The sequence below is a fragment of the Tauraco erythrolophus genome, chromosome 12 (assembly GCF_009769465.1).
Source record: "Tauraco erythrolophus isolate bTauEry1 chromosome 12, bTauEry1.pri, whole genome shotgun sequence".
Classification (NCBI taxonomy): Eukaryota; Metazoa; Chordata; class Aves; order Musophagiformes; family Musophagidae; genus Tauraco; species Tauraco erythrolophus.
In genome coordinates this window covers 6,017,997-6,029,353 of record NC_141476.1, presented here as the reverse complement: position 1 = coordinate 6,029,353, position 11,357 = coordinate 6,017,997, and the positions used below count along the sequence as shown (strand labels likewise).

At 45.0% G+C, this 11,357-nt stretch overlaps 1 protein-coding gene across 1 annotated transcript; it reads left to right on the top strand.

The window, feature by feature from the left end:
* The first annotated feature begins 636 nt into the window (after positions 1 to 636).
* ARL6IP5 (ARF like GTPase 6 interacting protein 5) lies at positions 637 to 10,661 on the top strand. Its single transcript, XM_086619163.1, has 3 exons — positions 637 to 817; positions 8,394 to 8,611; positions 8,932 to 10,661. The coding sequence occupies exons 1-3, from the start codon at positions 642 to 644 to the stop codon at positions 9,102 to 9,104; spliced, it is 567 nt and encodes a 188-aa protein (XP_086475289.1). The 5' UTR covers positions 637 to 641; the 3' UTR covers positions 9,105 to 10,661.
* The last annotated feature ends 696 nt before the right edge of the window (positions 10,662 to 11,357 follow it).

The window sequence follows — 11,357 nt, the reverse complement described above, 5'->3', positions numbered from 1 at the left end:
GGGGTAGGCAGATGAGCAGGGCTGCGAGGGTTGTGCCTCGGGCTTCCCTAAACCTCAGGGATCTAAATCCTGCGCAGACGGAGCTGTGAGAAGCCGCTGCCGACCCGCGGCCTCACCAGCCGCGGAGTGTTGCGCGGTACACGCGCGGACAGCGCGCTGAAGCCGCGGGGGATGGAGCGTGAAAGGATGGACCGATCCCCCAGGGACTGCCGGCCGGCTCCAGCCTGCCCCTGCGGAGCCGGAGGGCTCGGGGTGCAATGGCCTGGCAGCGGGGCCTCCTCTGGCGGCTCGGCACGCCCGAGGTGCCCCTGGGTCGAGGCAGCTGCTCCGGAACCCCGAGTCTCTGTTTCACGGGCGATGTGGACTGGATTCGCCGTGCGATTATTAAACGTGCGTCATCTCTCCACACCGAACACGCAGCGACCGCCGGCAGCAGCAGCGAGACGCCCCTGCCGGGCTGCCTCTGCTGGGCGTGCGGAGCGCGGCTGCTCAGCTCTGCGCTGCTCCGGCAGCCGCCGCTCCCCGCGCCGAGAAGCGGCCGGGGCCGGGACTGAGACCGGGAGCCGCCCCGGGGCGGTGCCGCGGCGCTCTTAGGCCTGCGCGGCGGCGGGGCGCGGGTGGCGGCGGCGGCAGCAGCAGCCATGGAGGTGCAGGTGGCGCCGCTGCGGGCCTGGGACGACTTCTTCCCCGGTTCGGATCGCTTCGCCCGGCCCGACTTCAAGGATATCTCGAAATGGAACAACCGGGTGGTCAGCAACCTGCTCTACTACCAGACCAACTACCTGATGGTGGCCGCCGCTGTCGTCTCCATCGTGGGGTCAGTGCGTGGGCCTCGGCAGCGGCGGCCGAGGAGGGGCCGGGGAGCGCGGGGGGGCGGTGGGCCGCAGGGTGGTCCCTTCCCCCGGGTGGGCAGCGCTGCTCCTCGGCCCGGTGCCATGGGAAAGGGTCCAGCCTGGTCCCGGGCGCTGCAGGGCCGGCGGGATGTCGGGGCAGGAAAACTGCCTTTCTCTTCTTCTCCCCCTCCTTAAGCCTCTGATCTGCCCGCTGTCGCTGATGATGAGGATGGTATTTAAAAAATTAAGGCCTGGTTGCAGCTGCACTTGTGGAGGGGGAGCTTGTTAGGTTGGGAATGCTGAGTAGGGTTTGGGATTTGCGTATTTATTGGTGGGGGTCTAACAGATCCGAGGACTCCCTCTGCTCGTCCCCCTCCGTGGCTGCTCGCCAAGGGCAGGGCTGCGGGCACCCGGCCGGGCGCAGGGCACCGGGCGGAAAGCAGCGGTGGGCTCGTGTTCGGATGGCGCTGCGCCCCGAAAAACCGAGCCGCATCCTGCGCGGGGATCTGCATTTCCTCGCTACATCTGCCCGCTGTGGCTGCTCGATAAGCTTCGCTTTCAATTAAAAAAAATAATAATCAGATGAACTCTGCTCTCTGCTGCAGTTTTAAGCTTACGTGCAGGGGACAGAGCCGGCCTTTCGTATTTCTGAGCTAGCTCATACTGCAAAACCTTTAATATATAGTAAGTAAGGTACTCGTTCATTTCATTTTGGGGGCAGGATTGATACCTTCAAGGCAAGACCATATTCTGCTGTGGCGTTCTGTAAGACTCAGCTTTCCTAAAGAGAATCGGGAAATCACCTTCTAGTCATCTTTTGAATCAAAGCCTATGTGACTCTTCCTCAAGTATGGCTCTAGGGTCTTTGATCGGAAAGCTCTCGAGCAAGACATGCAGCAGAGGCTGGTGATTAAGCTTTTAACATGGAAACTGGAATGCTCCGCTCCTCACAACAAACAACGTGCAAATGCTCAAATTGGAGAATTGCCCAGCTGCTAGGCCAGAGTGGTTTTGGCTGAAGTGTATCTTATCTTGTATGTTGCAGAGGCTTGAAATTCTTCCCCTAAATCTTTTGTTGTTGTTGTTGTTAAGCAGTCTGCATGTTGTTAGGACCTGTAGAGCTGTTGACCTAGCATCTAAGTTGGTGAAGATTCTCTGGGTTGCAGGGAGTTTTGGCCTATGTTCTGTGAAACGGGGGGCTGAGAACCCTGCTGCTGTTTCTTCTTGATGCATATGATGGTTAAAGGTTTTGCATTGTAGGGTAGGCTTTCTTCTTCTTAATTTTAGTGAGCGTATGTTGCAGTCAGTTCAGTAGACTGCTGGACTGGTGAAATGGGACTTCATGGTCTTGCTGTTCTTGTACTACCTTAGTCTAAACTTCTGTGTTCATCTACCCTTGTTTAGCTGTAGCCAGCTCTCAATGAGTAAATCACAGGGGCCCTGGAAAGCAGTGGGACTGCTCTTTTCCCCAGGAAAGTGGAGGGGGAAAAAAGGGACAGTTTTGATATCTCAGGTTGGAAAACTGGAATGGCAGCAGTTCTTACTCAGTCTCTTAAATTCCTTCCTGCTTTCGAACTCTGATTTCTTCAGACCAAGGGTGATATATCTCCCACTTATTTCCCACTATTTGCTGGAGTGGGAAGTGGAGGAGGAAGATGGCTACAGGAAACAGACTAATATCAGAATTGCAATTCTAATATCTTAATATTGAGTGGTAACCCTCCAAGTCGAAAACTTATGGATGAGGAACACCTGGAATGGGAACTTGATCTCGAATATTTTATTTTTTTTTTTAGTTGCATGTCTGAAAGCCTTTGGTATGCGATGAATCTGATTCTTCTAACACTGAAGTAAAAGAGGATGGGATAAGAACTCTGAAGAGAAAAGGATAACACTTCAGTAGAGAAAAAAATATCCAGTTCTTTCATTAAAAAGATTTTTCAATTGGCCAGACTGTGGCTTTGGGAGAAAGGTAAAGAAAGTTCTCCTGATAAATTTAAATTGATGACTAAGTTGTTGCCTTGCACTTTGTTCTGTAATGGGCAGGAGTCCCTGAGTGATAAGTGATGAATCATGGCATTTTAGAAACTCCAGAGCTATATACAGGCCTAAGGGCAGGATTATTGAAACAACTAATGCAGTGGTCTTCCTGTGATCAAAACTAAACTTAGCCCATGACCAACTCTACCTGTTCTTAAACCATCTAATGGTACAGACAGACTGGTAACGAAGAGGTGATATTTTCAGCTATTACAGTACTTGGTAGCTGTGGTGGTGCTAGGCTGACAAGGAAATTGTAGCCTAGAGCTTTCTTGATCCTGGAAGTACAGTGCTTATTGCCACAGCTTCAATTTACTGCCTCTCGTACAATAAAGTTGACCTTTCCAGCCTTTTACCATCTCTCTGCAAGGTATGGAATAACCTTACTGCGAATGTAGTGGAACTGTAATGGTCTCTACTGCATGGTTTCCCTGCCTTTCCCATTTGCCTTCTCTGATAGCTACTGTTACATGTAAATAATGTTCTGTGCTTTGCAACAAATGTAAATTTTACTTTCAGCCTACAGGATTAGATAGACTATGATAGATCACTGAACAAGAAACTAAAACTACTGAATTAGGGCCACTTTACTAATACAGGCTGGTGTTAGCAGCCTTGTCTCTTCCACCCTCCCCTCCCTACAAATTCCTTTAAGAATGAAGCTGGACTAATGTGCGTTTATTTTTCCCCCTATACAACTCTGTTGCATTAGACCGCTGATAAAAAAAACCCCAGATCTTTACTAAATCAAATTGTGCCCCTTCTCCCAGTTGTGTGAAAGCTGGACTGCCTCTTCTTACCCTGAGCCAGGGCCCTGTCTTTTCGTGCTGGACAGACATTTATTAAAATTAGTGCCTCCCACAACGGCTTGTAACTCTCCCTCAGACAATCAGCTTGGATAATAAGTAGCATTTGTCTGTGCTTTCACCTACTCTGACAAGGCTTCTCTGTCTGGTAGTTCAAACTTAACTACTTAGATTGATGTAGTTTCTTCTAGGCTTTTGTTGCCATGTACTTGCCAAAAATTAGTTTCTAAGTCTGACGGTATTAAAGTGTACTGGATTTCAGAGTGCTGCATCTAAGGGAGTCTTCATTCTCCTCTGGCATAATGTCTTCCCTGTGACCTGAAGGTCAATGTCTTTTTCCATTGCCACTTCTTCTCTAAAACATCTACTGTCCATCTGCACAAGCCCTAGCATTCAACGACTGTGTGTGGCTTTTTTCTTTTTTTTTTTCCTCCCACAGACCAGTACCTTAGCTGACATGCTTATACCAATTCCCCTGCTGAAACAAAGACTCGAGAGCAGCAAGATGCTTAGTTTCTCTAATGCCTAATGAAAGATTGAGGGAGCAAAACACATCACTCTAAAACATATGTTGTGTAATAATATTACTACATAACTTCATAAAGGTCTGGCAATTCTGCAGAGAGGAATCTGTCTCCTGTTCTCAAAGAAAAGAAGCATTGCTAGACCTGTGGATGCTAAGGGCTATCACCTGGGACAACGTGCTATATATATTTTTACATGCTACCTCTAGTTACAGGTATAAAACCTCATTGAAGCCAGAAGTATGGGGAGAGAGGAGGCAGAACTTTATCTTTAATGTTGTTTGAATTAATACAAATGAGGAAGGAACCATTTAACCGCTCTCACCTGCGCACTGCTTGGAACGTGGAGCAAAAGGTCTTCTAAAAGGGAATTTTCATCCTTCTTTGATGTAATGACCTAACTGAGCTACTCTAAGTAAAAAGATGTTGTTCTCAATAACTGGAAGTCTCCTACTCAGTGCCTTTGTTCAAACTTGCCTGGTCACACGCAAAAGAAACAGATGTGACAGCAACTGCTGAATAATCACTCTGAGAGTCATCTAAAATGGAGATGATTTAAAGATGGAGCTAGTGTGCTTTTGCTTTTTATGTGGCCTGTCTTATTTCTGGGGTCATGCTGCTGGAGGCTTCTTGTCTTGCCTAGCTCTTTTTTCCCTATGCTATAGCCATCCATTTTCCAAGTAGCTGCTCACCTGTCTTGCTGTAAGACTGTGCACAAGTGTGCAGATGTGAAATACCCTGTCAAGTGATGTAGTAAGTCACTGAAAGCAGAGCTCTGTGGGCTTTCCTGCACCTGTGGGGGAAATCGAACCTGTCTTGCAATACATGTAGGGCAGAGTCTTGAACTGTGGATCTAGTTAAAAAAGTATCTCATCTTCATCTGGTTTTGCTGGCCAGAGGCAGCTGCTTTGCTATCAGTGCTTCTTCCTGCACAACTGCACCCGCAGCTGCTAGCTAGTGGTTTTTTTTTTATTATTATTTTTAATTTTATTTTATTTTTCCCATCTCTTTACTTTGTATCAAATCAGATGCTGAAGGAAACCTGGTCTTTGAAGGGCAGCAGGAGTGTAACTGGCAAGTCGCCCTACAGCACTGCAGGAACTGAATCTAGGTGATAGCTTTTCCTTGCCAGTTTGTCCAGTTGTACTGGAAGTCACAGCATCTTATCAGAGTTGTACCTTGTCTACCACAGAGGGCAATGCAGAAGATCATCCAGCTAGGGTGCTCTGAGCTCTGGGCTGTTAGCATCCCCAAATGCTATTTAGTCCTGCTATACTGAGACTTCTTTCAGGGTGATGAAAGTTAGTGGTTTTCTTCTCCAACTCCAAAAGAGTTTTTCTTCCCCTAAGTCATCTGAGCAGTGTAAACTCAAATTACCATACCATTGCCATGCTAATAGTTCCATGCATTACATTTTTAGGTATTTGAGAGGCCTTATAAATCCCTGCTAAAGGGAATTACACATAGAAAGTATCTCGTGACATACTTAATGGCTGGTCACTTACCTTGTCTCTGCAGCCTTGAAAGACTTCTAGTCTTCTTGCCTGAGTATGAATTTGGCATACTGTGTTTGGATCTGTATATAAATAAGGCCAATATCAATGCTGATGATTCAACTATAAGGTGACTTCTAGGGCTATTATACAGCTCTCTTTTCCCCAGACACTGATGTTCTAAAATCACACGTCCATGTTTTTGCCTTTTTAGTCTTTACCTATTGTGTTATTAAGAGCAGTGTGCCAACAGATCTGAGCAAAACTGAATAATAAAGGTCTGCCTTCCCCAAAAATGCCATTGCTGGAGAAATTGTTTCTTTATATGAGTTTCTAGGAGAATCTTAAATAGTGCTGTGAATTACACTGTAGGGGAGTTGAGCAATAAAGAGGAGCTTGGCATATGATACCCTGTCCAGTACTGTAATCAACAGTATTGCAGTCTGTGGACACATGGCTGATAACTTGAATACCAGTTTTTAGTGGCAACTGCTATTCCCATCTGTTTTCATGTGGCTCTGAATAACTTCATTTGATACTTATGTTCACTGTTTCTTTGTACGTGTTGGAATGCAGCCTACTGCAGAAAACATGTAATTCAAATAACTTTCCCTAGGGAAATGGGATCTTTTGAATGCATTCTCTTTTGTTTTTTTTTTCCCCCCACATCCCTCACGGCCAGTTAGTTACAGAACCTGTCTAATACCAGAAAGAAATGTAGAGCAGAGAAGTCTTTGGTCCCTTCCTTATAAATATGGAGGGATTGCTGTTCACCACCAGTTTTTGAAGTTGTAATGAGAGTAGAGGGAAGGGTAGGGAAGATAAAGGTTTGAGAGTATTTACCAGACATACGGAAAATGTAGAGTGCAGCCCTGCCTACCCCTTTGCTGTTTCCAGGATTATCTTGTCTCTATTTTTTTGGGAACAAAAAATTGGTTGCTATGAGTTGTCTCAGTAAATTTGGCCATTCCTGCTCCAAGCTAGCTGTGACATAGAGGTGACTTCTGCTTTAAGAATCTTGTATGTCCAGTAGTACCTATATAAACCAGGCACTAGTGTGGTCCAGTCATGAGTCACCCTTCTACTCCTGCTGCAAAGAAGCACAAATAAAACTGATTTCTTTCCAGAGCAATGCTGTTCACTTTTTCCAGCCTGGAAACTTAAGATTGACAATTCAGAGCTAAAAATAATCTGGCTGGCTACAGGGAGTGACTCAGATGCAACAAGCAAGTCTGCCCTATCACCACTTCCAAAAAGCCCTGTTGGCTTTTCAGCATGAGTAGCAGAAGCAGGTGGGAAACTAGTCTAAATTTTAATCTCTTGCCATCCAGTCATCCTGTCTCCTATTGGCACAGCTGACTTAGAGAGAGACTGGCTCTTGATTCTTTGAAATAATTCTTGGGGGTTCTTCCTTCTCTAGGAAAATGCTCTCTGGCGCTGCAGGTAGAGCGTTGGCATACCAGTAGTCCAGCAACAGATTTCTTCTGCCTGTGCCGGATATGAAGCGCAGACCACAAACCATAGCATCCTCCTCAGCAGTGGGGTGGGGTGGTGAGTCAGTGTGTCTGTTAGCTTTGGAACAGTACAAGCAAAGCCTACAAGAGGAAATCTTGACTGCATCTGGCTTTATCGGGGCAGTGTTATGCTGCTGTCATAGTTGTAATGGCTCAGAGCCCTCAGCTGCTGTGTGATAAGGTCAGTGCACATACAAGCAAGTAAGTCAGAATGCACATGGAATCACATAACTTCTTACTATATAAGTGAAGTATAATAGAGCCTGGTCTTTGTGTGAGTACAGAAACAAGCTAAGCAAAGTCACTGATGAAAGCTTGGCTCCAAACAAGCTCTAAATACTTGGGAAAGTGGTTGGAGCAGGTGATGTTCTTGCCCTGGTCAAAAAAAGGGACTTGCTCTTTATACTCGATGGCTTGGTTTGCTTGGCAACTCTGATAACAATAATAGAACACAAACCTCAACCGTGACCCTCTTGCCGTGCCTGGGTCGTCTTCTTGCAAGACCTTTGTCCCATTCTCCAGTTCCTTCTGACTCTCAGGCATGCTTGGGACTGGGCTTACATCTGTTGTGCTGATGGAAGTAAGCTCCTTGTGCAGGTTCATGCAGTTATTTTGTTTGGATGTAAACCAATAAGAAGACTTATTCAGAAATAAGAAATAGTGAAGTAACTTCCTCTACTCGACTTCCTTTACTCAACTTTACCCTCCCTGCCTTTCCCATTTTGCAAACCTAGACAGGATAATATGAAAAGCTAGTTCATCTGAAGGCCTAGACTGAGCCTAGTTTTGGTCATGTGTAGGGAAAAGATCAACCCCTTGGGCAACTTATTGTTGGCTCCATCTGGTCTCGCATTGATTGCACAGGTAGGCGGTAAGTGCTGCTATTGATGAGGTGCTGCAGAAATTCTCATTATCCTGAGCTATGCTCAAGAAGAGGACACAAAGACAAGATTGTCTAAATTCACTGCTAAAGGTTGTTTGTTCAGTTGCACTTGTTGCTTTATTTAGCTTCTGCCTAAAAATCAGAGGTTGATAAAGGTCTTGACAGCAACAACTGACTTTTTAGTGCCTTACCCTCCCTAGTAACAGATTATCAGTGAGACAGATGTTTGCTATATGGACACAAGTCATGAAGACTCTGAAATGGAACACTTTATTCTTTTTTCTTCCCTCTTCTCTGCAGATTTCTGAGTCCCCTGAATATGCTTATTGGTGGTACTGTGGTGGTGCTGGTGTTCATGGGCTTTGTCTGGGTATCACACAACAAGGATATACTCCGCAGGCTGAAGAAGCAGTACCCAACCACATTCGTAGTGGTCATCATGCTGTCTAGCTACTTCTTGATCTCCTATCTGGGAGATGTCATGGTCTTCATGTTTGGGATCACGCTTCCTCTCCTCTGTAAGTATTTTTCCTCTTCCCTGGGGGGCTAGGAGTGTGTGACTTGAGCTTTCTCAAACAGATCTGCAGACTATAAATTGGCTGTTGCCTTTACTGTCTCTATTTAAATAATCCCAAAACAAAACTGGAGGGGAAGGGGAGACACAAAACAGCAAAAGCCATCTTTAATGTTGTTATTAAATGAATACCTGCAGTTACTTAAGCGGTCATAGAGACTTCTTCATCTTATAGTCATGCATTAGAGTGTCTTAAAATGAGTGCTGCAAGAGCTATGCATGCCTTGTGCATTAACAATTAATAAGTGTGTTTCTATCATGCAGTGATGTTTGTCCATGCTTCTCTGAGGCTCCGAAACCTAAAGAACAAGATGGAGAACAAGATGGAAGGAATAGGCTTGAAGAAGACTCCGATGGGCATCATATTGGATGCTCTAGAACAGCAAGAGGATAGTATCAACAAACTGGCTGACTACATATCTAAAGTGAAGGAGTAAGAAGCTGCAATGTGGCGTTTTTACCTGTTGCAGGAGTGTAGTTGCTATTTACTATTGTTCAAGCTTGCTTTCAGTTTGTGTACAAAACAAGAAATGCACGTGGTACAGATTAATAATTGCAGGGTACAGGTATTCCAAGATTTTCAGGGCTCCTCTAAGAACATAAGAGCAGCAACTTTTTTCTATTGTATAGCAAAATGTTCTGGTGTTTACACAAATGCATACTAACTTAAACATGTTTGCTTGTCTCTTCTTCTGGAGGGTAGAGGAGGAAGACATAGAAACCTAGGGAATGCAGTCTGTCCAACTGTCTTGTAGCAAATTTGTCTATTAAAAGTAACAGCCCTTTCATCTCAGTTCTACAAGATGGCAGTTTAGCTGGTTTATGCTGGGTAGCACCTTCAGGCTGGCATGTTCAAGGTGAGCTGGAATGTATGAAAAGTAGGTCTCTTACATCCTCCAAAGCCCTCACCTTGAGTAGTCTGCATCAAGACCATGTTGCTAGCTTAACTGGCAAGTGGTAAAACTGTGCACTACTTGTGACAAAGATGGGTTCCTGTCCTCACCTTACATTCCTCCTTTAGCAGCAGGGAAACAATCTAAATAGATCTAAGCATGAAGAATCTATACAGTTCCAGTAAAATGCACCTTTTGTTCTCTCTGAAATCTTTATCTGTAGAAACTGCTCCTCTTGGCAGGACAGCCAAACTTCCTTGCATACCAGCTAAACTATGGCTAAGTATGAGAGGAGGAGAAGTTTTCAGGTATGTTGGATGAGCTAGGTTTCCACCCTATTGATGTTTTAAAATACTGCTACTTTAGGACTTGTTCTGCTTTAGTCTGTATAGGCTGTTTTGTAGATGGAGGTACATGTGTGTTCTAAAGCATGGGTCATCTTTTTCTTTCTTCTTAACCAGAATGCAAAGATATAAGTAAAACATGCATCTCACCGACTCTGTACTTTTGACACTCTTCAAAGGAATAAACTGGATTTCAGGTTTACAAGTAAAGCAATAAATATCAAGATACAGTTTTTTGAAACCCATTCCAAATTCATGAAGATATTTGCCTGTAACAACTCCTGAAAGTGGTGTGTGGGATTCTTTTATATACAATATATTTTAACTGCCAGCTCTGATGGAATTACCTTGATAACAGGAGTTTACCAACAATGGGAGAGAAGAATTGTACAGGTGATACTCCATTTCAAATATTCTTGCATTTCTCTTTTCTAACAAAGTAATCAATTTAACAAAAAGGCAAGGATCCTTAAAGTTGAAGCTTTTATGTAACTTACCATGCTGTTTTCATAGTGGACTGTGTAGAAATCTGAACATGTCATTCCATTTAAGTGTTAAAGTGATCAGTATTTATTGCAAGTGTCTGTATATTCCAGCTGAAGAGTCAATGGCCTGTTCTTCACTCGTAGTGCATGGTCTTTGTTTTTCAAAAACTGTTTCCACACTTAAAGAACGTAGTAGCCTATGAGTTCATCATTACTGTAGAATTTTAAAAACTGCACAGTTATGAAGAAAAATAAACTCTAATGGTGATTACTGAAGGCGTTTATTTCAGGTTGGGAAAAGAGGCTGGAAATTTGAGCTTGTCTGTTACTGTGGCTGGTGGAACTCCCTAGAGTGATGGTGGGAGATCAGCTGTCACGCTGCAGCTTGTGCCACAAGCCCGTACTTGTAATGAGCTGCTGCCTTTGAATGCTCTGTACTTGCAGTAATTTTGTTGAGGCACGAGGGACCTCTGGGCTGCAGGAACGTTACATCCTTGCTCTTGCATCCTTACAAAGGCTTTTCTACAGAGGTGGAGTACTTAAGCATTTGTTCATGCTGTTTCAGTCTCTTATATAACTCTACTTAACAGGGATTTTACATTTCTTTTAATTACCTGAGAGGGATTTCTGCTTCTAGGATTACTGGGAGCTGTGATGGGAAGCCAAATCTGCTGCGGTCAAAGTAATGGTGCGATCTCGATATGTGGCTGCCTCCCTCCTCCTGTGATCACACAAGAGGCTGCTTGGTGGGAGAATATGGATCAGAGCAGGGCTTCCCAGGCCCTGCTGTGTATACCCCGGTGATACGTGTCAGCTGCTGCAGCACTGCTGCTTTAGCCACTTCTAGGTGCAGCAGTAATTTCTGCCTGGCAGCTTGATGGCGATTGTAAAAGGCTGTATTTTATTTTCCTCTGTACTTCCCTGTCTGAGCTGCAGTAGCCTGACCTTGAACTCAGTATAGCTTTCTG

What these genes read in the sequence shown, in the direction of transcription:
- ARL6IP5 (XM_086619163.1), top strand. Translation starts at nt 642, where the DNA reads ATGGAGGTGCAGGTGGCGCCGCTGCGGGCCTGGGACGACTTCTTCCCC. An exon ending in GCTGTCGTCTCCATCGTGGG is followed by an intron (nt 818 to 8,393) that starts GTCAGTGCGTGG and finishes TCTTCTCTGCAG; the next exon opens with ATTTCTGAGTCCCCTGAATA. An exon ending in GATCACGCTTCCTCTCCTCT is followed by an intron (nt 8,612 to 8,931) that starts GTAAGTATTTTT and finishes TCTATCATGCAG; the next exon opens with TGATGTTTGTCCATGCTTCT.